Here is a 27721-nt window from a genome sequence, read left to right as displayed (position 1 = left end):
CTCCTGTATCTGGAATGATCTCCTGTATCTGGAATGATCTCCTGTATCTGGAATGATCTCCTGCATCAGGAATGATCTCCTGTATCTGGAATGATCTCCTGTATCTGGAATGATCTCCTGTATCTGGAATGATCTCCTGTATCAGGAATGATCTCCTGTATCTGGAATGATCTCCTGTATCAGGAATGATCTCCTGTATCTGGAATGATCTCCTGTATCTGGAATGATCTCCTGTATCAGGAATGATCTCCTGTATCTGGAATGATCTCCTGCATCAGGAATGATCTCCTGTATGAGGAATGATCTCCTGTATCTGGAATGATCTCCTGTATCTGGAATGATCTCCTGCATCAGGAATGATCTCCTGTATGAGGAATGATCTCCTGTATCTGGAATGATCTCCTGTATCAGGAATGATCTCCTGTATCAGGAATGATCTCCTGTATCTGGAATGATCTCCTGTATCTGGAATGATCTCCTGCATCTGGAATGATCTCCTGCATCTGGAATGATCTCCTGCATCTGGAATGATCTCCTGTATCTGGAATGATCTCCTGTATCTGGAATGATCTCCTGCATCTGGAATGATCTCCTGTATCAGGAATGATCTCCTGTATCTGGAATGATCTCCTGCATCTGGAATGATCTCCTGTATCAGGAATGATCTCCTGTATCTGGAATGATCTCCTGCATCTGGAATGATCTCCTGTATCTGGAATGATCTCCTGCATCTGGAATGATCTCCTGCATCTGGAATGATCTCCTGTATCTGGAATGATCTCCTGTATCTGGAATGATCTCCTGTATCTGGAATGATCTCCTGTATCAGGAATGATCTCCTGTATCTGTCCTTGTGACAGCGGAGCTGGAGGAGTCTTTTAGAGAAAGTGCTCCGCTGTCCCTGCAGAATAGAATCAGAAAGGTGAAATTACAACAACATAACTGGTTCGTCTGACCTGTCAGGTCCAGCGTGGTCACTTTCCATTCGCTGTTTCATTTAAAAAAAAAAAATTCAAAATTCTGTGTCCAAATCTGACTTCATCAAGCCATCGATAGCGTTGTTCTGTATCAGATGTGACGACATGGCGACAGGTGAATGTATTAATTTCTTTAAATGATTAACAACTAATCGTCACCTCATTGTAAATTGATGTGTAGAACTGTTTTGGGACTCGGGCCAGCTGGAGTTCAGGTGTTGGGCCTTTCAGCAAGCCTCTTGTGTACCACCAGTGGTACACGTACCATATTTTGTGGAACATTTACAGCATGTGTATTTTTATATTCATTGTAGTCTTGACCAACAGCAATAAGAAGGCGTTTACATTCACAGTGAAGGTTTACTTGAAGTATTTTCTTTTGCTTTGTTTTGTTTTACTCTGATGGTTTCCTTGTGTCTCTGTTCGTCCACGTCTAAACTCCCGGTGGAGTCTTGAGGTTGATTTATGGATGTTTTTATTCTCTCTCTCTCTTTGTCCCCACAGACCGAGCGTTTGAGGCAGAAATTAACTGCAATAATCCGCTGGGAACGGGAGGCAGGCTGGCCATCGGGTTCGCTGTGCTGCTCAGGGCTCTCTGGAAAGGAACCCATCACGCCTTCCAACCATCCAAACTCAAGGTATCATCCAGGAGGGATCACCCGTGTGTGTGAAGCTTTCTCCTCTTCTGTCGCTTCCATCTGTGACTGCATTGATCAGATATTTATCACTCCCTGATTTTCTAACTGTCCTCGTGTGTTTGTAACCCTGCAGGCGATCGTGGCTAGTAAAGCCAGTCAGTTCACGGGTTACGCTCAGCATGACGCCCAGGAGTTCATGGCGTTCCTGCTGGACGGACTCCACGAGGACTTGAACCGCATCCAGAACAAACCGTACACGGAGACCGTCGACTCCGACGGACGGCTCGACGAAGTAGGTGTTCCTGCTAAACTGTTTTTTATTCAAACAACTGTACCGAAGCCCGGACCTGATGATGTGTTTCTGCAGGTGGTGGCCGAGGAGGCGTGGCAGAGGCACAAGATGAGAAATGACTCCTTCATAGTGGACCTCTTCCAAGGCCAGTTCAAATCCAAGCTGGTGTGCCCCACATGCTCCAAGGTAACACGGTCCTGCAGAAAGCTTTCCCAAGAAATCTTCTTTTTAAAGTTAATGCTTGAGATTTTATTTTTTGCTATGGTCTGATGTAGACAAACTTTGTTTTTGTTTCTTCTCTGTCAGGTGTCCATCACCTTTGACCCCTTCCTCTACCTGCCCGTCCCGTTGCCCCAGAAACAGAAGGTGCTCTCAGTTTTCTACTTTGCTAAGGAACCTCATAAAAAACCCATCAAGGTAAGATACTGAGTGCTTTCTGCTCTCAGCTGAAACTACTTTCACACCGATCATGTTAGTTTTGAGAAATGTAAATATATCTTCCACTCTTTAATGTGTGTGTTTCTCTCTCTCTCTCTCTGTGTGTGTGTCAGTTTTTGGTGAGTGTGAGCAAGGAGAACTCCAGCACTACTGAAGTCCTTGAATCCATCTCCAGGAGTGTGAGGGTCAAACCGGAGAACCTCAGGCTGGCAGAGGTTAGACGTTTTAAATATTCAGGGTTTCTCTTCTTTCTCTACTTATTATTCATTATGTGGGAACGCAGTTAAACACGATCCGGGTCACATGAGAGCAGGGGTCTCCAACCAGTAGCTGCCACTGCACTGTGTGTGTGTTGACTATACATTTATTATTATTAATATTAACAGAAACTTATTCAGCTGGTTTGGGTGGAGCTCAGCTATGTGAATTCTAAATGTGTTCATATTGTGCGGCAATTGGCTCTCAAAATATAAAACTTTTTGTTATTGAGGTTTCTGTGACAACACATGGGGTGTGACTAACAACTGGAAAACAACCCGTCCCCTCAGTAGACCCTTATGTATGTAATGTTTACTACTCCAGGAAGTAGTCTGACCCTTAGCAACCACCTAGCAACAGAGAGGATTTCTAGTCTCCAACTGAATAAATACAGAACATAGAAACACTAAACTGATCAGCTAGTTCAGTCTGGTTGGAACAAAGATATCTGATGGACAAAGATATCTGATGAACAAAGATACCTGATGAACAAAGATATCTGGTGAATAAATATATCTGGTGAACAAAGATATCTGATGGACAAAGATATCTGATGAACAAAGATATCCATGGACTCATGTGTTTTTAACATTTTAGTAACGTGTCGCATGTTAACCAAACCGGTCCAGCTAGCCGTCGCGAGGATGTTAGAGCAACACAAAGCGGTGGTAGTTATCGAATACTGTTGACTTGACACTTGAGGATAAAACCTGACTTATTTTGTTTTTTTTCATTCCAGGTGGGGAAGAACCGCTTCCAGCGCATGTTCCTGCCGTCCCATTCGTTGGACATGGTGTCCTCCTCTGACATGTTGTTCTGCTTCGAGGTGCTCTCCAAAGACTTGGCCAAAGAGAGAGTGGTGCTGCTCCGAGTGCAGCAGGTAACAAGATCAAATCCTGATTTTGACCTTTCCACAGCAGTGTTTCCTCTACGGAAACACATTAAGCAGCACAGTATTTATATTTTATATTTTTACTGCTATTTTATTGCTTCTATTCTACTATTATCTTGTTGCTTCTGTATGCTGCTGTAGCGAAAAAATGTCCCCTCGGGGATTAATAAAGTAACTACCTAACCTAACCTAACCTAAGTAGTCACAGCAGTCATAATTTCGCGCTACGAACGCGTCATATCCAATCAGTTCACACACCTGTAAGTACAGCACATAAACTTTGAGCACAACGACGCAGCGAAGGTGATCATGTTCTCAGGATTATTATTCACTGAACAGACGGTTCAGTCGCACAGCAAACACGCTCATCTGACCGGCGGACCAGGAGACTGCAGCAAAGATGGAACATACATCAGCAGCTTCGAACATCCTGAATCAATAATTCGTAAATAAAACACAAACAACGTCTCGTTCCTCCTGCAGGAAGGAAGACGACGAGCTACAATCATAAACTACAGCCTCATTTCAATCAAAACGTTTGAATTTTCAGATTTGACCATTTATGGGTTGTTGTTACATATTTTGTTTTGTCACTTTTGAGTGCTCAAAGCCCGTTTTTTCAGATGCATTAAGGCGTGCCACAACAACTCAGTCCTCTGGGAAACACTTCGCAGTATGTTTACAGATTTTAACATCTGTTCCTCTGTTGTCCCTTCAGAAACTGCAGGTGCCCAATATTCCCATCTCCAAGTGTGCTGCCTGCCTGAAGCCTCCGGTATCAGAGGAGGACAAGCTGAAGAGGTGCACGCGGTGCTATCGCGTGGGCTACTGCAACCAGTGAGTTTACCGACCATCAGACAACGACCCCTCATCGGTTGGAGGTCTTCACCCCTTCATGAACATGTTCTCTCCTCTGTTCCCCCTCCAGAGTGTGCCAAAGGACCCACTGGCCCAGTCACAAAGGTCTGTGTCGGCCCAACATGGAGAACGTCGGCCTCCCGTTCCTGGTCAGCGTGCCGGAGTCCCGACTCTCCTACGCCCGCCTCACCCAGCTGCTGGAGGGCTACTCCAGGTACATCTTCATCCTCATCTTCACGTTAAGCGTAACTTGCAGGTCAAAGTGTTGGGACAGCTCACGCGTATATTATCTGTGACTCACCTTTCTGACATGCAGCTCGTAACATGATGTCACTTTAAGTCATGACAGAAATGTTGCCGAGCTGGACTTGGTGACGCCTCCAACACAGCAAGCACCTGAAGGCTGTCGGGTCCGAGTGAACTCTGTGCAGCTCTTTACCTTTCTGTAAACACTGTAGTATATTTATCACTTTAATATGGCCTCATATACTCAACAAATATAAGTTTAATAAACAAAAGTGGGATTGTGCAACTTTTAACTTTAGAAGGTTTTTATGTCTGATCATTCTGGAACAATTTCTCCTGCTGTGATGGAAAAAGAGGAAAAAAACCAAACATCTGTTGCTGCACTGTTGTGATTTAAGAGTTAAAGCAATGACCAGGAATCTAAATCAATTTTTTTCTAAATTGTTATTGTTTTGTTTTATCTTTTTGTTTATTTTTGATATTAATTTAAAACAGACAATATAGTTAGGTGTAATGTTTCCAAAAACACACTTATGTTGTGACAAAAAAAAAAAAAAAAAAATTATATTGTTTAATCTGACGTCTTTGTGACTTGATTTTTCATCTTTGGTGAACTAGTTTTTTGCAGGTAAAATCTCTTTTTAATCTGTGATCATGTTGATCTGCCACAAACTTTCTGTTCTCTGACCTTCATTTACACTCGTCCCTCTTCATCTTTATATTTAAGTCCACTTGGGTCCAAAAGAAACGGGCTTTCATTTGTAGTCCAGTTTGTCTTCATCACGTTTCCTCTGTTGTTGGTCTCTGCCCAGCCTGGTGTTCCCAGACCCAATAAATTCACTCTAAATATGTCGGTTCTGGAAACGATCCATAAGCAAATGTGTGTCGTCCTTGCATCCTAGTGGGCGTCGACTTCGGTTCAAGTTTGAAACTATCGGAGCAGTTTTAACCAATCAGAATGCTCTGAAACCGGCTGACACTCCACCACCACTGCAACTACAATTAAAAAATAGTTTTTGCTGGACTTCAACGTCAGCAGCCTCAACCTCTGATACGTGCTATGGCCTCTCTGTTTGGTGTAAAACAGGTTGTGTTCAGCAGGTTTTTTTGAACTGTCTTTGCTGAAAACGGCTGCTTTTGAACGACTAAAACCAAAAACCGTTTGAGAGCCAAACCAAAACGAGTAAAGCTGCAGTTTAAACAGCGATGATCTGAAACTCACCGTGAAGCTCCGTTAAAATCAACACGACCCCCCACACTGCTACATGGTCAGTTATCAACTTGCTTTGTGTGCATGATGTTGGTGTAAAATATTGGTTGTAATCACTTTAAATATAATTGAAACAAATGGTAACCGGTGCAGCTCCAGTTAGGATCAGAGCAGCGCTCCTTCTCTGTATTTACATCAATGCCAGCAGCACAGATGGATGAACAAGCCTCCAGAAATATGTGAGAACAATCATGAGCTGTTAAATCTGAGCTTCATTTCATGTTTGTGCTCTGTTAGTCATTATAAAATACACGGTAGAATTTACTATCAAATGTCACTGAATTATTAAATTAAAGAGAAGCAGGGCTGAGTATCACTTGTGCTCACAACTGTCTATACAAACATTTTTAAAATTCATCTGAGGCAGCCTGGAAGAACAGAAAACGCGCCTTCCTTCATATTACTTTTGACATCACTCCTTCCTAAACAGCTGCCAAATATCATGCAAGCCTTGTTTTCCTCAAAAGTCTTCTTGTGCCTTTAATAAAGCACACAACAATCACACAGCACCAACACACTGGATTGTTTACATCTATTTTGAAAGAGCAGAAAAGCACAAACCCACCTCTCAAAGTTTCTGGGTGTGATCTCCCTCGTGTCTTTCTCTGTGCAGGTTTTCTGTCAACGTGTTCCAGCCTCCCTTCCAGTCAGGCAGGACGTCCCCGGAAACCCCCCCGTCCCGGGCAGACCTCCCCCCGATGCCCGCAGGCGCTCCAGAGGGTGAGGAGGCGTTGGGAGGCAGCGGCTCTGCAGCAGCAGGTGATCATGAGCTGGAGAGCCCGTCCACGCTGCCTGAGTCATCGGGGCACGCTCAGGCCTCGGCTCTCCACTCCGGGGAGCCGGATTCACTCTCCGCCTCCCAGACTTCGCTCTCCACCACGCGGACTGCAGACTCGGGCTTCTCCGAGTCCACCTCCTCCCCCTCCTGCTGCTCTCTGGACCCGCACGCTGAAAAAGAAACGTCCTGTGAGAAGGCAGTGCGACCGGAAGGTAAAAAACAGCTCCAGTATTTCTGTGATTAGCAGCCTTTGCACATGCATCCTCTTACTATCCCTGTTGTCTCCCTGCAGCTGCAGTAACGGGGTACCAACAGCCCAGCGAGTCAGCGTCAGGCCACGCCAGCCAGTTCTACATCTCTCTGCTGGACGCCAACCACAAGGAGGAACGGCTGGATGAGAAAGGTAATAACAGTTTCCTTCAGGACGTCACGTCATTATAGCACCAAACAAAGCTTTATTCCACTTTATCAGGTTTGTTTAGTTAAAATATCAGATAATTGTCGGTCATTGTGATGCACAAACCGACGAGGACACAAGTGTGGTTGTGATTTTACTGAATTACGTCCCCCCCTCCCCTACAGAGGACGCGCTGGCCGACCTCCCTGAGGACGCCACCCTGGAGCTGGTGTGGAAGAACAACGAGCGTCTGAAGGAGTATGTGCTGGTGAGCTCCAAGGAGCTGGAGTATGAGGAGGATCCAGGATCCCTGAGCGAGACGGCCAGAGCGGGACACTTCACCCTGGAGCAGTGTCTCAACCTCTTCACCAAGCCGGAGGTGCTGGCACCGGAGGAGGCCTGGTAGGAACCTTCACCTCCTGATTGGATGCTGTAAAATAACTCTCCCACTTTCTTATTTCTCACTGTCCAAGACAGACTTCAAACAGCGGAGCATTTACTGACCTCAGTGAGACATAAAACAAAAGAAACTAAGGGAAGTTAGTCATGACACAAGTTGATTATTAATGCGAGGGCTCCAGCTCAATCATTTTTTAATATGAATTCATCTGTATTCCTCAACAAACCCAGAAGTCAAAGTTGTGACTAATGTTCAGTATATTAAAAATATAAATAATTAATAATGTCCAAAACCTTAAAATATTCAACTTTCACTTGATATGAAAACTATGGCTGAAACAAACATTAGTAGTTTTCAAGTTCCTGTTGCAGTGACACTTACTCAACAAACAACACAACCATCAAACATGTTTGATTTTGCAGTAAAATTGCGGATATAAAAAATAAATTTAAAGCCAAGAAAGAAAAATGGGATTTAAAAAAAAAAAAATTTAAGCACTACCTGATAAAGGAATAAAGTTTCAGCACAGCTTCACAGCTGATGACTTTTTTTTGCTGAAAAGTTGCAGGAATTTAAAAAAATTGCAAGTTCCCGCAAATGTTTGCTTGAATTTGAGTGAATTATTGCGATCACAAGGCGCTTCGACTCCGGCCACCGAGGAGAAATAAGAAACATGTTCTATGTTGATGATATCAAGTGATTTTAGTCTGCAGATGACAAACATACTCGTTTAAATACGGCCTCCATTACATATCTGCAGTACCAATCAAAAGTTTGGACACACCTTCTCATTCAATGGTTTTTCTTTATTTGTATTTTTTTTTCTACATTGTAGATTAATATTGAAGACATCAAAATTATGAAGGAACACATGGAATAATGTGGTAAACAAAAAAAGTGTTAAACAAACCAGAATATGTTTTATATTTTAGATTCTTCAAAGTAGCCACCTTTTGCTTTGATGACAGCTTTGCACACTCTTGGGATTCTTTCAATCAGCTCCATGAGGTGTTCACCTGGAATAGTTTTCAGTTAACAGGTGAGCCTTGTCAAGAGGTAATTTGTGGAATTTCTTGCCTTCTTAATGTGTTTGAGAGCATCAGTTGTGTTGTGCAGAGGCAGGGTTGGTGCACAGCTCTCTACAGTGAATCGGCCTATTGGACTACAGGTGTAATCCATGTTATGGTAAGAACCACTCAACTAAGTAAAGAGAAACGACAGTCCATCATTACTTTAAGACAGGAAGGTCAGTCAATCCGGAACATTTAGAGAACTTTGAATGTGTCCTCAAGTGCAGTCGCGAAAACCATCAAAGGCTCTGATGAAACTGTCTCTCATGAGGACCGCCCAGGACAGGAAGACCAAGAGTTACCTCTGCTGCTGAGGATAAATTCATTAGAGTTACCAGCCTCAGAAACCACAAATTAACAGCACCTCAGATTAGAGCCCACAGAAATGCTTCGCAGAGTTCAAGTAGCAGACACATCTCAACATCAACTGCTCAGAGGAGACTGCATGAATCAGGCCTTCATGGTCAATTGCTGCAAAGAAGCCGCGACTGAGGAAGAACAAGAAGAAGAAGAGACTTGATTGGGCCAAGAAACACAAGGACTGGACATCAAACAAGTGGAACTCTGGACTTTGGTCTGATGAGTCCAAATCTGAGATTTTTGGTTCTACCCGCCGTGTCTTTGTAAAACACAGAAAAAGTGAGCGGATGGTTTCTACATGTGTGGTTCCCACCATGAAGCATGGAGGAGGAGGTGTGATGGTGTGGGGGGCTTTGCTGGTGACACTATTGGTGATTTATTCAGAATTCAAGTCATACTTAACCAGCATGGCTCCCACAGCATTCTGCAGCGACATGCCATCCCATCTGGTTTCAGCATAGTGGGATCAGCATTTGTGTTTCAACAGGTCGACGACCCCAAACACACCTCCTGGCTGTGGAAGGGCTGTTTGACTAAGAAGGAGAGTGATGAGTGCTGCGTCAGATGACCTGGCCTCCACCATCACCGACCTAAACCCAATGAGACGCTCTGGGATGAGTTGGGCCGCAGAGTGAAGGCAAAGCAGCCAACGAGAGCTCAGCACCTCTGGGAACTCCTTCAAGACTGTTGGAAAACCATTCCAGGTGAACACCTCATGGAGCTGATTGAAAGAGTCCCAAGAGTGTTCAAAGCTGTCATCAAAGCAAAAGGTGGCTACTTTGAAGAATCTAAAATACAAAACATATTCTGGTTTGTTGAGCATTTTTTGGTTTACCACATAATTCCATGTGTTCCTTCATAGTTTGAATGTCTTCAATATTAATCTACAATGTAGAAAAAAAATGAAGAACCGTTGAATGAGAAGGTGTGTCTAAACTTTTGACTGGCACTGTCACCACATTTCACTCCATAATATCTATAATGGATTGTTTTTAGCTTTCTAATATCAGCCCCAAAAACCCTGAATCAGTCGGTCTGTAGTTGAAACTGTTTCCCGGGAGGCGGTGTGAGTTCGACATGTTCCTCCTCCTCACCTGGACAGCAGAGCGATGACCTGCTGTCTTCGTCTGTCTGTCCGTTCAGGTACTGTCCAAAGTGCCAGCAGCACCGCGAGGCCTCCAAGCAGCTGTTGCTATGGCGACTGCCCAACGTCCTCATCATCCAGCTCAAGCGCTTCTCCTTCAGGAGCTTCATCTGGAGGGACAAGATCAACGACATGGTGGACTTCCCCGTCAGGTAAACACCAGTCACCCGGTTCTCTGTGCTTGATTGTCTCGTACGTAGGTGGTTTTTAATGTCCACAACATTTTGTTTTGTAGAAATCTGGATCTGAGTAAGTTCTGTATCGGGCAGAAGGACGAGATGCAGCAGCCTCCCATCTATGACTTGTACGCCGTCATCAACCACTACGGAGGGATGATCGGAGGTCACTACACCGCCTACGCTCGTCTGCCCAGCGACAAGAACAGCCAGCGCAGTGATGTCGGTGAGTCTGTCAGAGAGCTTTACTCCATTTCTTTACACAGCAGGTGTTCCTCTCTCACACTCCCCCCCCCCCTCCTCCTCCTCCTTCCTCCCCCCTCGTCTCCCAGGCTGGCGTCTGTTTGATGACAGCACCGTGACCATGGTGGAGGAGAGTCAGGTGGTGACCCGCTACGCCTACGTCCTGTTCTACCGCCGACGAAACTCCCCCGTGGAGAGGCCGCCGCGCTTCCTGCGGCCCGTCGGAGCCGAGTTGCCCACCGCTGCAGGAGCCACCGCCAGCCAGGTGAGGGAGCCCCGACCACACCACACCACACCGAGGGCCGGGGATAGGAACATGCTCCTAGGTCATCGTTTCACGTCACGCCGTCCGTACATCCTGTTCTTTGTGAGCAGATAGAGTTTAACAGGTTCATTAAGTGTTGCTGTGTGGTCGAGGGTTGGTGTGGCACCGTGGGAGGAGTTCAAAACATCCACAATTAACACAATGAAGGAATTTCTCACAAGTGAACGTTTACTAGAAATAGGAGAATCCATCCCATCATGATGGTGTTTCAGTGTTTCTGCTGCATTTTGAACTAATTTCCCAATTATCCAACAAGTAGCTTCAGTTACAAGTAGTAACTGAACACTTGTAACAAATCATCATGACATCACACCCTGCTGATCACCAGAAATATCACTCCACCTCCTCAATGGGAAAATAGAGTTAGAATAGAGTTTCATATAATAAGTAATATAATGTAGTTTCTACATGTTTTAGTTCTATTAAATGACCCATTTGGTGAAGTCGGGTCTCTTTTGGTCCTTTTTGGTCGCTCCGAGCACCCGTACCGTAACACCACGGATAGTCACGCACTTACAATCCTAGAGGAGGCTAGCTGGACCGGTTTGGTTTGAACACATGACACGGAGCTAAAATGTTAAAAACACATGAGTCCATGGATATCTTTGTTCATCAGACATCTTTGTTCATCAGATATCTTTGTTCATCAGATATCTTTGTTCATCAGATATCTTTGTTCATCAGATATCTTTGTTCATCAGATATCTTTGTTCATCAGATATCTTTGTTCATCAGATATCTTTGTTCACCAGATATCTTTGTTCATCAGATATCTTTGTTCACCAGATATCTTTGTTCATCAGATATCTTTGTTCACCAGATATCTTTGTTCTTCAGATATCTTTGTCCATTAGATATCTTTGTCCATTAGATATCTTTGTCCATCAGGTGTCTTTGTCCATCAGCTGTCTTTGTCCATCAGATATCTTTGTTCACCAAGTATCTTTGTCCACCAGGTATCTTTGTCCATCAGATATCTCTGTCCATTAGATATCTTTGTCCATCAGGTGTCTTTGTCCATCAGCTGTCTTTGTCCATCAGCTGTCTTTGTCCATCAGATATCTTTGTCCATCAGGTGTCTTTGTCCATCAGGTGTCTTTGTTCATCAGATATCTTTGTTCCTCAGATATCTCTGTCCATCAGATATCTTTGTTCACCAGATATCTTTGTTCATCAGATATCTTTGTTCATCAGATATCTTTGTTCATCAGATATCTTTGTTCATCAGATATCTTTGTTCCTCAGATATCTCTGTCCATCAGATATCTCTGTCCATCAGATATCTTTGTTCACCAGATATCTTTGTTCATCAGATATCTTTGTTCATCAGATATCTTTATTCATCAGATATCTTTGTTCATCAGGTATCTTTGTTCATCAGATATCTTTGTCCATCAGATATCTTTGTTCATCACATATCTTTGTTCATCACATATCTTTGTCCATCAGATATCTTTGTTCATCAGATATCTTTGTAGATATCTTTGTTCATCAGATATCTTTGTTCATCAGATATCTTTGTTCATCAGATATCTTTGTTCTTCAGATATCTTTGTTCCAACCAGACTGAACTAGCTGATCAGTTTAGTGTTTCTATGTTCTGTATTTATTCAGTTGGAGACTAGAAATCCTCCGTTGCTAGGTGGTTGCTAAGGGTCAGACTACTTCCTGGAGTAGTAAACATTACATACATAAGGGTCTACTGAGGGGACGGGTTGTTTTCCATTTGTTAGTCGTACCCCTCGTGTTGCCATGGAAACAGGTTGCACCAACAAAAAGTTGTACATGTTAGAGTGAATTGCTCTAAATTCAATATGAATTTCAATATGAACACATGTAGATGACATGTTTTATTTAGTTGGTAACTGGTTGTATAATCACAGTATTACACTCGAAGGTGATCTTTAATGTCTCATGTAATATTACTTCATTCACACACTTTGCAAGTTGTGAACAAAAAGTGTTTAAATCCAGCTTTCATGGGGTTTAAACTGATGTCGGTGTCGTGCTCACCAGGTCTGAAGAGGGAAGTGTGTTAAACGTCCTGACAGGAGCTCATTACATTCATAACGGACTCATCCAAAGCTCCACTTCTTTATCAGGCTCCTACAACAATATCAGGATATAAAGTCTTTTGGACCTCGGGGACAAACAGGAGAGACAAACAGTTGCTGTCTGACTTCAGCTCATCCACATGGAGTCACAGCTCAGGGGAGGAGGTGGATTTATTTCTACACTCTTGGTGTCTCTGACATTATAACGCTTCCCTGTGGAGTTTTCTTGTAGGCAGACAAACTTCATGTTTGTGTGCAGCGTGGATTCTTCAGGGTGGAACACGTTTCCCTCCTCGGAGACATTTATACTCCCGTCTCCAAAAACGATTTTAGTGTTTACGTGACGGTGTGCCTTTAGATCCGTTAATCACCACCTGCTGATCAGTCTGAATTGCATCACCTGCACCTTGGAGTGCACACAGCCAACAAAACAAAGATCCTTCTGGATGTGGAGAAGTCCACCAGCTCCCTTTGATCACATTAACAGTCAGATGGGAGTTGAAGACTGAGTGGTCGTCAGCTTTCTCTCCAACTCGCATTCATTTCTATCAGTTTATAATGACTGTTCAAGTCCATAGAAATCGACCGTGTTCCTCAGTGTTTCAGACATTATGGGTCCAACATGTTTGTTATTAGGAGGTTGTGGCAGCTCGGTGAAGGCGTCCTCTCATTCTGGTTGGTGGTGTCTGAATGAGGAGTCCTTCACTCTGAAGTCTTGTCATTAGAAATCCCCGTAAAGTGTCTGATTGAAGTCATAGTGTTTGTTAGACCACGCCTTTTCCCAGAAGCTGACACCGGTTTCCGCCAATCGCAGGCCTCTCTAATATGGCGGGAACTGGAGGAGGAAGAGGAGGGGCCTGAGGAAGGGCCCCGCGGACTGTTCCGCTCGGCGCTGCGGAGCCGCCAGAGGAACAGGGAGGATGAAGAGGAAGACAGAAGAGGAGGAGGAGGAGGGCCGGGACGGCGGCGGCAGCAGCGCGGGCAGAGGATGTCGGAGTACCCCGACGACGACTGCGTGCGATATTTCGTTCTGGGCACGCTCACCGCCGTGCTCGCGCTCTTCGTCAACCTGGTGTACCCGCTGCTGTCCAGAGCCAGCTGGACCTGAGCGGAGACGCCATGTTCAGACAGGAGGTCAAGTAGGAACCAGGGGAGACATGCAAAGTTGTGTTAGTTACACCGAGATGTTTCAGCTTGTGAAATGAATGATTCTCCAGCACTACAACACTAGACGTGTCTGATTCACACGGATTAACCCTTTAAAAACAACTCGCCACTTCTATTCAGGCTCGTGTCAATTTGTTTAAAGTCACCATTTAGATTGTCTTTTGTTTGTTTGTTTGTTTGTTTGCGTTTGTTTGCTTGGTTAAAAAGCAGCAGATTCCCAACAAATGAGCGTCCACAGTCTAAAGACATATTTACATGTAAAATCATCCCTCCATGTGGACGTTAACTTTATTTGCTCTCTGCCACGTGATCAACAGGTGGGATTTTTCTAAAAGTAGCAACAAAGTTTCTCTTCTGGCACCATTGTGACCAATCAGAGGCCGCGTGTGACCGCTGTGATCTTTAAACCTATCGTCCAATTAAATAACATCAATTTGCCCCCATTCTTCTATCAGTAGATCGTAGCTATTATATACGAAATAATGAGTAGAACAGCGTATAATTAGAATAATTTGTAAGAAATCAAGCGTGTAAATGACTAATAATCAAAATCCCCCCTGTATGTTTAATGTTTTTCTCCTCGTAACTTTCACCAGCAGAGAAACGTCACCGTGGTTACCATCAGTTTGAGTGCAAACTGTCCACGTTGTTTTGACTTGCTGCCGTTGAGAGTCGTGGTTGAACGCTCCGGGAATGTTCCTCAGTGGAGTTTTGTTTTTATTGTTTTGGTCGGAGACGCTGTAAATTTGCACAGTGATTTATAAAATGTGTATAAACTGAGAAATAAGAGCTGGTTGACATGAAGGACTCCGTGATGAAGAGTTCATGAGGAGAGGCAGATTTCGGGCCATCCTGTCCTTTTAAATGTCCTGTTTTAGTGATGTGTACTGCAGCTCACTGGAACTACATTATTTTATTTTGTAATAATATTTCGCCATTGATTTGAATGTGTTTTAGTTGTTTGTTTGTTCTTTTAATTTAAAATCTTTAAGCCATAGCCACATGGAGGATTGTTTTAGATTGTCAGGATGAATTGCAGTAAACAGAGAGATGTTTCTTCTTGTTTTTGCATCCTTCAAAATAAGAGCTGACTGATGATGCCACGCAGAGAGGAATGAACCGTCCACTTCTGAATGTAATGTTCAGTGTGTTGCATCGTTGAGAGGAAAGCTCTGCAGGTTTTTGACTCTGGACAGTTTTGTAGCTCTAAAAAGTTCAATTTGAACATTTAACTCCTCACAGTTGCACCTCCGTTTTATTTTGAAAATCCTACAAGCTGTTCTATATTTCTAGCAGCTGTTTTTAAAGTCGGCCTCCAAACTGTCCACAGATCACGGCTCTGCGGTGCCGCGCTCCGGTGTGAGTGTGTGTTGGGGTCTCAGGGAAACGCCGGTGCCGTTCAGAGCGACCTGTGTTTGCCTTAAACGCTCTGCAGCGCTCAGAGCGCCGTGGAGACTGTGTACACTTGATTTAAACAGAAATATGCAACGCTGTAGTGTGTCCAGTTTAAAATGTAGCTGCTGTGGTGCAGAACTGTGACATCAGAAATCTTCCTGTACCCGATCGAAGTGCACCCGACTGATGTACGCGTCGTCCACAAACTGAAATAATCATGACTTGTTTTCTGATCTCCATCTGTAATCTTTGAATTCCTGAATTATTACCAGTACTGTAATCCTAATTGAATGACCCTGCAATAATGTACCCAGATACCTCCGTCTAAACGCTGCTTCCTGTAAAGCATTGTACTCCGTCTGCTGATAATAAAATCATCTGTTTATAATCTGAAGTCACATCCTCCTCCATTTGTGTCCAAACAGAAACTCTCCTCCAGCCTGATTCATCCTTAACACTGGTTTATGTTTCAGGCCTCTAGCCAGTCGCTCTTCGGGAGCGACCTGGACCCCGAGGGACCGCCCACGCTGACCGCCGAGGTGCCCTCTGACCTCTTCGCCCACTCGGGAGAGTGCGAGGCGCCGTCCTACAGCAACATGGAGGAGGTGGACTAGCCGGCCGACGGGCGATCTGCCAGAAGAGCTGGTGGTCCCGGTGCTCCTGCTTACATCCGACGGGTCGACCTGGCGGCGGTCTCCGAGGACGGCGCCTCACTCACTAGCGAAAAGACTCTTACACACATCACTAATATACTCGCGTGAATTAACAAACCCAGCGATAAAGACTTAACATATGTAGTTCAGCGCCTGAAGCCTGAACGGAGCTGCGTGGAGAGCCGGCCGCGCACCAACGCACCTTCTGGTCTGGTTTCAAACTAAAAGAAAAATACGAACCCTCCACTGCTTATCTGACCAGACCCGTTAACCCCCCGGGAGGAGTTATCAGGGTCAGTTGGGAGAGTTTGAGTGACGCTTGTTGTAACGTGTGTAAATCTTTTTCTAATTTTGTTAGTTGTTGTTTTTTTTAAAGTTGGTTTGAATGGTTTGTTTTCAGTCATTTGGGTTGAAGTTGTAGCCAATGATATAAAGTTAAGAAAAAAAAAACATGGCTGGTGCTGACCTGCTACATTTTTTTTTTTTTTTTAATACAGAGGGCACACACTTTCTTTCCTGTCTTGTTGCTTTATGAACTTTGTTTGGCTTCTGTTTTTTTGTTTTGTTTTGTAATCGTTTAGATATTCGGTCCTGTGGATGCAAATCGTCAGAAGGCTTCAGTAGAAAGTGAAATGTGCATGACTGCATGTTCATACCGGCTGTAGGCTCCGTTCGCCCTCTCGCCTCCCTCTCGCTGCATTTCATTATTTCTGTTTTGCGTGACTTGTCCGGCCTCTCTGGTCTCAACCCCCCCCCCCCCCAATCTCCCCATCCTTTCTAATGGACTGCATATAAAGTGGGGATCATTAAGAATGCTGCTGTGGATACATATAAATGGTTAATATAAATAAAATCAACTTTGAGAATTGCTGACTGCAATATTTTCTCTTCTGTCCCCAACACAGACTGTTTATAAAAGTGTTCGTAGCTTCAGGTCTGTAAAATGGTTCTGATCCAGAAGTGTCTTCAGCTGCAATACCAGCGAGTGCCACTAGAGGTCGGCTCCAAAAAGCCTCCGGCTCCATAGACTCCCATTCAACTTCTCTCATCAAATCCAAAGTGAATAAAATGTGTCCATCAGTTATCTCGGTGTTGTTAGCTAAAGTCACTCCTTCTTCTTAGTTTTCTGGAGGTCCATCTGAAAATAATCCCTCATTCATTAGAAAAGAAGATTCAAGAAGACCTGTTTTGGGGGCGTGTCTGTTTGATTGACAGGCCTGTGGTGCAGTCAGGTTACAGCTATCGGTGGGCGGGACGTAGTATCGTCAGGTTTCCGATCAGATCGGTCAGATCCACCGCTGGCTCCTCCCCCATCTCGTCCAAATATGGTCACTTCCTGCTCCAAACCGCTCCGAACTAACAAGATGGTGACGGACAGAATCTGAACTGGAGGATTCATAACGTTCACAAACCAACGATGACATCACTGATGGTTGATGACATCACTACTGGTTGCCACTTGGCTCCAAAGGAGGACACTAATAAAATAATAAAGGTCAGAATGAAGGTCTTAAAGCAAAATTTTGATACAGGGCCATATAATAAACTAACACTATAGGACCTTCCTCTTTCTTTGTACTAACTTCAACAAATCAAAAATGACTCGTTGGGTTTTCAGAATTATTTATTTATTATATTTCTTTTTTCTTTTTGTTCCATAATATAAACTTAACTTGTGAAAAATAGTTGGATTAAAACCAATTTCAACACTTTCATCCTTCTTTGTCTCTGTTGGAGATTTGTGAATATCAGACTGAAAATAATTGCGATGGCGGAACCGCAAGAGGGCGCTGTTTCCCGCCGTTTAGTAGAGAGCAACGTCGGACCCGCCGCAGCAGAAGAAGATGTGGAAACTGAATGAGGAAGTCCCGGTAAATACTCCTGAGTTAGACTGAGTTGGACACATGGAGACGGGGACGTAGCAGGTTTTAGTCTGAGGTGGACACATGGAGACGGGGACGTAGCAGGTTTTAGACAGACTGAGGTGGACACATGGAGACGGGGACGTAGCAGGTTTTAGACTGAGGTGGACACATGGAGACGGGGACGTAGCAGGTTTTAGTCTGAGGTGGACACATGGAGACGGGGACGTAGCAGGTTTTAGACTGAGGTGGACACATGGAGACGGGGACGTAGCAGGTTTTAGACTGAGGTGGACACATGGAGACGGGGACGTAGCAGGTTTTAGACTGAGGTGGACACATGGAGACGGGGACGTAGCAGGTTTTAGACTGAGGTGGACACATGGAGACGGGGACGTAGCAGGTTTTAGACTGAGGTGGACACATGGAGACGGGGACGTAGCAGGTTTTAGACTGAGTTGGACACATGGAGACGGGGACGTAGCAGGTTGAGCTCCAGGATTTCAAACCTCTCACCTGCCGTCTGTTGTGTTACTGTCATGGCGGAGGTCGGTGACAGCGGCGACCCCCGAGATGAGGGAGATGAGGGACATGACGGGACGGAGAGCGGACACGTCCCCGAGGCTGGGCTGGGGACAGGTGAAACCCCGGTGACCGTCCCTCGGGCGCTCCGGTCCTCCGGTCCGGACCGGAGGAAGAAGTTAGTACTGCATGTGGACCTGAACAACACCATCCTGGTGTCGGACGCGGTGACGGGGCAGGGCACGGTGGCTGCTCTGGACTACTTCCTGTCCACCGTCACCTGGGGGAAGATGAGCAGACACGGTAACCGACACACCGACCTCCCGGTTCTCTTCAGTCAGGTGATCCGGGGAACCTCGTGTTCCTGTCTGAGTCCAACCGGCGCAGAGCTCCGTCTCAACGTTGTGAATTTAAAGAACTTGTCCTCCTCCTCCTCCTCCCCTCTCCTCCTCCTCCTCCTCCCCTCTCCTCCTCTCTCCTCTCCTCCTCCTCCTCCCCTCTCCTCCTCCTCCTCCTCTCCTCTCCTCTCCTCCTCCTCCCCTCTCCTCCTCCTCCTCTCTCCTCTCCTCCTCCTCCCCTCTCCTCCTCCTCCTCCCCTCTCCTCCTCTCTCCCTCTCCCTCCTCCTCCTCTCTCCTCCTCCTCCTCCTCCTCCTCCTCCTCTCTCCTCTCTCCTCTCCTCCTCCTCTCCTCCTCTCTCCTCTCCTCCTCCTCCCCTCCTCCTCCTCCTCCTTCTCCTCCTCCTCCTCCTCCCCTCTCCTCCTCCTCCTCCTCCCCTCTCCTCTCCTCCTCCTCCTCCTCCTCCTCCTCCTCCTCCTCCCTGAACATGTCAGCAGCGTCACCATGACAACTGTTTCAAAAAGTTCGTATTTCATTCAAGTGAAACGTGTAATTAAAAATGCTGATTCTCAGGTCATCAGTGAAGTAACTATAACAAAGGTCTCTAGTCTGGTGTTATTGTGTTTTTATTGTCCAAATATGGACCTTTTGATTGTTGATATTTTCCATGAGGTTTGGCGGATGGAGACCCAAAGTCATTCCCCAAGAGGCTGATCTATTTGAGGTGTCTTCTTCCAACATCTGTATCTGTAAAAGCATGTATCTCCAAAGAAGACTTATAATTATGATTTATAATGTTTTCAGTTTAACTGTCAGATGTCTACAGGTTGAGTATTTCTCAAACCAGCTGAGCCCTGTGGGTTTTGTGGTTTCCTATACTTGATAAAGATTTTACAAAAAGTTGAATCTGCTGCCTTGCTTTAAGTTATCTGTCCGTCTTTAGTTCAGGTTTATTTGCCAAGATGTCATTATTTATGGCAGTGAAATGGAGAAATGTCTAAAGAGTAAATGTGTGTATTAGTATTAGTATTACCACATATTAAAATGGCCCCCTGCACCCTCTCGGCGGACGGTAGTTTAACGTGCTGACAGAAACCTTGTGGTCCTTCTTTGTGCAGGAAGCTGGGAGTGGCTGAGCGACGCCCCCTCGCTGCTCCCTCCCTGCAGCGACGCCGTTAGTTACTGCTCCCAGTTTGGACGGATAACCGGTTTCACATCTGCTGCCGGCCAACGTTTCCGTGGGGTTCTGGATGAACATCTGGAGCTGCTCCGCTGGCCCGAGGGCGCCAAGGCAAGCCAGGGGGGACTCAGGAGGTTTACATGGTGTTTACATGGTGTTTACATGGTGTTTACATGTTGTTTACATGGTGTTTACATGGTGTTTACATGGTGTTTACATGTTGTTTATGTGGACAGATTTGTGCTGAGAAAACAGGGAAAATGATCAGACAGGAATACGCGTGGCTTCTGATTCAAAGTCCTTCCATTTGGTGGTAAATGGGATTTTTTTTTTATGGTACATTCAGTGTCAGTTGGGTCATAAAAGTATGAATGTTTGGTGTCCAGCCCTGATTTGATGTTTGATTATAATGGGATCCTTCCATTATCGACACCTGTCCATCACAGGCCTGATGACATCATCACGTTATTGTTCAGACTTTAAACATGATGCCGCTGTGTTTTTCTCTCTGTGACGACGAAATGACCTTCGTGTGTTAAACTGTCGTCGTGGTCCTTCACATCACGCAGCTCCAACCAAACACTTGTTTTAGGTGTCAGGACATCTTTGACAATTTCAGAGGCAAAAGGGCAGAAATATTCAACTATAAGCCTGTTTCCAAAAAACTTGGGATGTCGTGTAAAATGTAAATAAGTACACAGTGTGATGATTCGCAAAACATGTAAAAACATATTTAATTGAATATAGACCAAAAACAACATATGAAACTTTGAAATGGAGAAATTCTATTGTTTTTTTGTTTTTTTAAATATCTGCTTATTTTAAATTTGATGGCAGCAACACATCTCCAAAAAGTTGGGACAGGATCAATGAAAGACTGGAAAAGTGTAACGCAAAAAAAAAAACACCTGGTGGAACATCTGACATCTAATGAGGTTACCATGGCAACAGATCAGTAACATGATTGGGTATAAAAGATGATTTCAGAGAGGCAGAGTCTCTCTAGTGAAGATGGGGAGAGGTTCACCACTCTGAAAGACTGTGTTGGAAAATAGTTCAACAATCTAAGAATAATGTTCCTCAACGTAAAACTACAAAGAATTAGTGGATTTCATCGTCTACGGTTCATAATATCATTAAAAGATTCAGAGAATCTGGAGAAATCTCTGAACACAAGGGACAAGGCTGGAAACCAATATTGGATGGTGGTGATCTTCGGGCCCTCAGGCAGCACTGCATTAAAAACACACTATTCTGGAGTGGAAATCACTGCATGGGCTCAGGAACACTTGTGAAAACCATCGTCTGTGAACACAGTTCATCGCTGCGTCCACAAATGATGTTAAAACTCTCCAAAGAAGAAACCAGATAGAAACATGATCCAGAAACACCGCCGCCTTCTCTGGACCGAGATCATTGAAGATGGACTGAGGTGAAGTGGACAACTGTCCTGAGGTCTGACGGATCACAATCTGAGATTCTGTTTGGAAATCATTACATTTTACACAGAGCCTCAACTTTTTATGGAAACGGGGTTGTTTTTAGTGATCTGAGGACTGCATGTATTTTTAGACGGTCATGTCTATGTCAGATGTAATCATTCTTATATTAAAGGTGCTTCCAGCCATCACATTGTCCGGTTACCGCTGACTGGGATGTTGTGTGTGACTCTTTGAACTCGTATTTAAATGGAAAGAGGAAGCTCAAACGAGGAGGAGCGTCCTTGGAAATAATGTCGACTTGCATGTTCTTCCTGTTTAGATTCACCCGTTTAGCCCCGCCCTCTTACAGTCTGGTTATTTCAGGCGTGTATTACTTCTAGACGATGACTGGTGAGCTGACTGCGCTGCTTGCTGTCTCCGTGTCCCCTGCAGCGGGACAGAGAGCTGTCGGTGAAGGGAGAGGACGGCCGGCTGTACCACTGGATCCTGCCGTCCTTCTTCCAGCTGCTCAGAGACCTGGTGCAGGACGGACGGGAGTTCGCCGTGGTGTTCCGGACGTTCGGCACCGACCTGCCTCGTGTGCTGAAGGCCGTGAGCCGAGCCCTGAACGAAGGGGCTCATCCGCTGTTCCCAGATCTGCCGGAGCTGAAGGTGAAGCCCACACTTCAGTCGTTTAGGTTCAGTTCATCCGTTTATCTAAAAAAACAGACTTTACACCTTATGTGAAGTGTTTTTAAGTTTTAGTGTGATCTGCCAGCACAGATATTTAATCACCTGCAGCAAACCGATAAACCATCAGATGTTCGTACATTTCAAGCTGATGCTTTACACGTTATCACGTTTACACGTTATCACATTTACACGTTTACACGTTATCACGTTTACATGTAAGCAGCTCTGATGGACGTCTGTGAACGTCTCTTTTTCTGGACGTGTGGACGTTGTTCAGGTGTTCAAGGACCACAGAGATGTTCTCCTGCAGAACGTGACCCCCAGATATTACCCCTTTCCCCCCAAACACACACACAACACAACATGCGCGCACACACACACACACACACACACACACACACACACACACACACACACACACACACACACACACACACACACACACACACACACACACACACACACACACACACACACACAGAAGAAGAGCACAGTGGAAGTCTTCCTCAAACGCTCTCCTGTCAGATACGATCTGTCGTGTGTTGAGACAGAAAGAGGAAGAATCAATCGCAGGATGTCACGTGATCACAAACAGGTCACGTGATCACAAACACGTCACGTGATCACAAACATGTCACGTGATCAGTCATTTGATTTAATAACCCTATCACAGTTTATTGAGTCTGATGTTAAGTCTTCGTGCCTCCCGGCTGATTTAGCTTTTGATTTCCAGCCTCCATCACCTCCTCTTCCATCATCACCTCCTCTTCCACTTTCTCCTCCATCACCTCCTCTTCCTCCATCACCTTCTCTTCCATCATCACCTCCTCTTCTTCCATCACCTCCTCTTCCATCACCTCCTCTTCCTCCATCACCTCCTCTTCTTCCATCACCTCCTCTTCCATCACCACCTTCTCCTCCATCACCTCCTCTTCCATCATCACCTCCTCCTCCATCATCACCTCCTCCTCCACCATCACCTCCCTGCTGTCTGACAGTTGGAGGCTGGTTATCTTTCAGTAACCGCTCAGAGTTTCTTCATGGAGCTGCACGGACTGTTTTCTTGGAAGAAGCTTTAATGTGACAGTGAATGTGGGTGGAGTCGGTTCTCCTCCTCCTCCTCTCTGACTCAGACTCTCCTTCCTCCTCAGTTGAGTGTGGACGAGACTCCGGGGAAGATCCGCTGCAGTCAGAGGGCGATCGTCCTGAGCCGAGCCGCCGAGCGCGTGTCGTCCCGTGAGGGGGAGCGAGGCCTGTACCGGTACCTGAGCTCGGTTCGGGGTGTGGGGGGCTTCCAGGACCACTTCGACTGGTACACAGAACATCCTCACAGACACCACCAGTCGGTTTGGGGCCCTTTTTTCTAAATCTGTGTCTCTGTATCTGTGACCAGGTGGGCCACCAACACCTTCTCCATCCGGGGGGGGAAGCCGCTGTGGGTCGACCCCTTCGACCAGGAAGTTCAGCACGTCTTCATCGACGACAACATCCGGCAGAACGATGAAGACACCATCGTTAATCCGAAGGTACCGACGGTTGTCTTCACACACTCGGACCAGAGGGGACGTTTCTTTCCACATGTTTCTCCTTTTAGAAGCGCTTTCAAATTAAAAGTCCTGAAGGTTTCAGTAGGGAGAAAACTTTTTTTTTTAATAAGGCTTTTATTGTGAAAAATTTGCAGGAAACTGTTCCGACAGACAAAAACACTTTCTCTTCATTCTGAATCACACGCCATTTCTTTTCTTTCAACACGTACTGCAGCTACCTTTAAATAGTTTGTACTGTTGCATGATGTGAGGATGAAGAGAGACAACAAGATCTCCGTACGTTGTTCCTCAAACATGGAGTCAGTCCTTCAGAGACGCTGCAGGAAGAAGGACTCATTATTTATTCGCTTAGAATTTGTTTAACTTATGTAAATCATCCTGTTTGATCACAGGACCAGTCAATCAATCAATCAAACTTTATATTAACAGAATTTCACCTTTTATATGAGTGATGCGCTTCAAAGTGCTGATCAGGTGATGACCAACACTGTAATCATCAGTTCATTTAAATACAAACTAAGAGTTTTACCTCATAAACAATCTACATTCTGGCATCAGTTTACCGCTTTAACATACATTCACATTTCTCTGCGGGTCGTGCGACAGGAAAACCAAGCCAATGCTTTTCAGAATAAGAGCGGCAAAATACAACGGGAAACAAAACCATGGAAACTCAAAGGAAGAAGACCAAAATAAAACAGCAAGATTAACTGTCTCTCTCTCTCTCTCCCTCCCAGGTCTTCATGAACCCCGGCGGCTCTGACACCCGACCCGCCTCCACCTCTGAGCTGTATGACATCACGCTGGTCCAGACCGACCTCCTCCGGGCCGTCGCCGAGCCGACCTACTTCACCCAGCGTGTCCACATCTGTCTGGAGAACTACGAGAGGAATCTCCAGCAGGGGGCGGCCTAGAGCACGCACACACCTGAACCCCCTGACTTCCTGTTTGTGTATGTTTGTCCTCCAGTTGAGGATGTCCCAGGACGGACGGAGTCGGTGGTCACACGAGACGGTCGGTAGGACAATGGACTCGGTTACAAACGGAGGAAAGTTACATGAATATTTTAGCGGAGAACATAGTTTTTATCTGAAGATGTAATATTGTTAAAAAGCTCCCAGAAGGATGTCAGACAGTCCTCCTTCCCCTCGTCCTGGATCTGCTCACAGCAGAACGGAGGTCGACGTGGTGGACGAGTCTTCAAACGATGCTTCACTGGTTTCATGAAAACTTCTTCACATTACTGAGAAAACATCATTTCCATCCTACTGATACTTGAATATTTTCAGATGAAGCATCTGATCACTGACCTGCTTCAGAAACCCTGCAGTCAGAACGTGACCTTCATGATGTTTATTAGATTTATGATATTTAATAAGTCCTTTGGAAGTTCTGTTTTTAGGTTGGTTTTTTTGTTTCGGTTGTTTCAGAATCCTTTATTGTTTAACTTCTGGTAGTTTTTAAAGCGAGGGACCGGTTGATAACCGCACGGAGCTGCTTTCACTTCATGTTAGATATATTTGGAACGAGATGAAGATGTTGGTGAAAACATGACAGTATTTTACTGCAGATTTCACTTTTCATTGGAGAGTTTCAGCGTGCAAAACTCACAAAATGCTGCATGAAGTTAAGCAACACATGCGGCGTCAGTGAGAGCGTCAGTTTCATAACTGAAGTTTGAAGTTTCACACGTCATCGTGTTCAGGTAGTTTCTATTTGAAGTGATGTAGAGGAAGAATATCATTTCTAGTTTCCAACCAGACTCGGTGGAAGTTTTAACCGTATTTTGATAAATGTGCAGAATAAAGCTGTCGCTGGAGGCTCGGATTCTCCTGTCAGAGGATATTAAAGAAGATTCACTGAACACGTGGACATGTTGCATCTCGTTGTTACTTTAGAGGACGTTTCCTCATCGCTCCACACGGATCTCATGTTTTCATCATTTGTGCAGCAGGTCTGTTTCTGTTGAACTCTGCAGCAGTTTGATTTTGTATTTTGTATATTTTGGGCTGTTTAAATGTGCACATGTGGATGTTATGTCGGTAATTCCCAGAAGCTCCTGTGTTTGTGAAAAGCAGAGAAATGCAGACAGAAGTAGCGCTGATTCAGCGATCTGTTGTCGTGACAACTAAAGCTTAACGAGGTGGTTTCACTCAGGATGGATGGAAGAGCAGCATTTTGTCTCGGAGAATCTCTCTATTGAATCCAGGTCAAAGGTCAGCAGTAAAAGAATGAGCTGAGGTCACATGACGCTGCTTCATTAACACATCTCGTCCACACTGGAAATTGTAAACATCAACAATGAGTTTTATTTATTTTCCTGATGACTTATCGCCACTCAGTTGAATAAAAAAGTTTTTTTATTGAAGCTGTTTTCTGTTTTGAGTGATGACATCATCGGGCGACTGTTAGTGTGTTAGAATGTACTATTGGTTAGTTCACTGCAATATAAAAAAGTACTTTTTATTTTCTTGTTCTGCTTTGCTCTGATGGATCACTGAACAGTTTTTATAGAGATACTCCAGAGAAACAAACAACAACAGACAGAAGAACCAGACTGCAGTGGACGCTGCTCACAGCTGGATGACCTCACACGGCTGTCACTCAACCAGCGACAGATGAAGGAGAAGACGACGGAGCTGGAGGCGACCTCGGACCAAGTTGGAAAGAAAATCCAAAGCTGCTGGAGAGGAACACGACACCAGAGGAGACGGAGGCATTCGGGGACTCAGACAGGACCGATGGACATGTCAAAGGGAGGACAGGTGAGGCCGGGACATCTGTGTGTCTCTTTATGGAGCAGGAACCTGGAGAACCACCAAAACTTCCTCAGAAAGGTGCAAACCTTCATGAGCAGCTGCCTCAGAAGAATCCTCTGCTGGTTGAATAAGATCAGCGACACAAACCTCTGGAAGAAATAGAGAGGAGGATGGACGGTGGTCTGTGAAACGACCTGGACCATCACCGGACACCGTCACATGGAAGAGAGGCCGGCCAGGAACCACCTGGGTCTGATGGAGGCCCGACTACGACGGGAAGTGATGGAGGACCTGTCCTGTTCGTCTGGGACTCAGGAGTGCTTTTCAAAATAAGAGTGGCAAAATAAAGACAGTGGAAACTCAAAGTGTGCAGTGGTTAGCGTTGTAGCCTCACAGCAAAAAGGTTCTGGGTTCAAATCCGGGCCTTTCTGTGGTGAGTTTGCATGTTCTCCGTGTGCCTGTGTGGGTTCTCTCGGTTCTCCTGCTTCCTCCCACCATCCAAAGACATGCATCTCTGGTTAATTGGTGGTTCTACAAATGTCCCTCAGGTGTGAATGAGAGCGTGAACGGTCTTTGTTTCCGTCTGTCTCTATGTGTCCCTTTGATGGACTGATGATCTGTCCAGGTGAACCCTGCCTTTGTCCTCAGTGAGGTGGGATAGGCTCCGCCCCCCCGTGACCCTGTTCAGGATAAAGCGGGTTTAGATAATGGATGGATGGATGGAAACTCAAAGTGAAGAAGTACAAAATAAAAGAGCCAGATGAACTGTAACGAGGCCACGTGAGCTTAATACATGATCAATGCATCATGGATTCACAACAGTCACTGTTTCATATTATCTTCTCTTTTCCAGTTACAAGTTATATTGTTGGTCTGCTGCTCTTCATCATCTTTGGTCTTATTCTCATAGACTGCATTCACACATCACAGAGCCTTTAATTCACATCACTTTACAGTTTAATAAAGCCTGTGGACTCCAATCTGTCTGACTGGAAAACTTAAAGGACTGGAACCGTTGTTCTTTTACTGGCACATATGATAGAAAATCACTTAATGAAACAGCATTTTCTAACTATCATGAGAAATTAAACTTTACTGTAATTGACCTGTTTATAGGTATTAAGTTTGAATGTTCCATGAGTTTTCAGTCTGCGTTATAGTTGTGGTGCGTTCAAAGACCGGATGTTGTTTAGACGTTACATCACAGACTTTATAGCTGTGATATAATAATCTAGTTTATTATTGAGGTTAGTTTTGTACTTTTGAAACTTTATAAAAAGAATTTATGAGAACAGTTGATTTCTTGTCTTTGACAGCAGTTTTTCATGTTGTTGATCTTAGTGGCAGAAATTAACAATCTGATTTTCTT

At 44.9% G+C, this 27721-nt stretch overlaps 2 protein-coding genes across 8 annotated transcripts in view; both read left to right on the top strand.

The window, feature by feature from the left end:
- usp19 (ubiquitin specific peptidase 19) overlaps positions 1–16899 on the top strand; it is a 37174-nt gene extending 20275 nt beyond the window's left edge. For 2 of the 6 annotated variants that reach the window (XM_069708367.1, XM_069708366.1), the window contains exons 12-26: positions 1482–1615; positions 1749–1907; positions 1983–2093; positions 2214–2324; positions 2459–2560; positions 3343–3483; positions 4214–4332; positions 4424–4567; positions 6483–6859; positions 6940–7050; positions 7230–7446; positions 10018–10170; positions 10254–10420; positions 10527–10702; positions 15852–16899. In XM_069708367.1, coding sequence (XP_069564468.1) covers positions 1482–1615; positions 1749–1907; positions 1983–2093; positions 2214–2324; positions 2459–2560; positions 3343–3483; positions 4214–4332; positions 4424–4567; positions 6483–6859; positions 6940–7050; positions 7230–7446; positions 10018–10170; positions 10254–10420; positions 10527–10702; positions 15852–15992 — 2363 coding nt within the window. In that variant the 3' untranslated portion in view covers positions 15993–16899. Of the gene's footprint in view, positions 1–1481; positions 1616–1748; positions 2094–2213; positions 2325–2458; positions 2561–3342; positions 3484–4213; positions 4333–4423; positions 4568–6482; positions 6860–6939; positions 7051–7229; positions 7447–10017; positions 10171–10253; positions 10421–10526; positions 10703–13630; positions 14154–15851 lie in introns of those variants that run through there. The other 4 variants (XM_069708364.1, XM_069708362.1, XM_069708361.1 and 1 more) reach the window with 2 other exon arrangements.
- Positions 16900–17879: 980 nt separating this feature from the next.
- On the top strand, positions 17880–25949 carry LOC138626600 (uncharacterized). Of its 2 annotated transcripts, none has more exons than XM_069708340.1 (7): positions 17880–18044; positions 18381–18718; positions 19871–20043; positions 21807–22025; positions 23198–23358; positions 23440–23572; positions 24331–25949. In XM_069708340.1, exons 2-7 carry the CDS (start codon positions 18433–18435, stop codon positions 24505–24507), a joined length of 1149 nt encoding a protein of 382 aa, XP_069564441.1. In that variant the 5' UTR covers positions 17880–18044; positions 18381–18432; the 3' UTR covers positions 24508–25949. The 2 variants fall into 2 exon arrangements, with proteins under 2 accessions (XP_069564441.1, XP_069564440.1); XM_069708339.1 differs by having other exon boundaries at positions 17880–18128.
- Positions 25950–27721: the final 1772 nt, after the last annotated feature.

Source organism: Brachyistius frenatus, unplaced genomic scaffold, assembly GCF_029030835.1.
Source record: "Brachyistius frenatus isolate BFR_SWC_R1_liver_20210118 unplaced genomic scaffold, ASM2903083v1 Contig_75, whole genome shotgun sequence".
NCBI lineage: Eukaryota > Metazoa > Chordata > Actinopteri > Embiotocidae > Brachyistius > Brachyistius frenatus.
The sequence above is the reverse complement of the archived record's forward strand: the minus strand, read 5'-3'. Positions and strand labels throughout refer to the sequence as shown.

Excerpts from the sequence above, each read along its gene's own strand:
- LOC138626600 (XM_069708340.1), top strand. The coding sequence starts at position 18,433 with ATGGCGGAGGTCGGTGACAGCGGCGACCCCCGAGATGAGGGAGATGAG. Across the intron at positions 18,719-19,870 it reads GGGGAAGATGAGCAGACACG|GAAGCTGGGAGTGGCTGAGC; the intron begins GTAACCGACACA and ends TTCTTTGTGCAG. Across the intron at positions 23,359-23,439 it reads TTCCAGGACCACTTCGACTG|GTGGGCCACCAACACCTTCT; the intron begins GTACACAGAACA and ends ATCTGTGACCAG.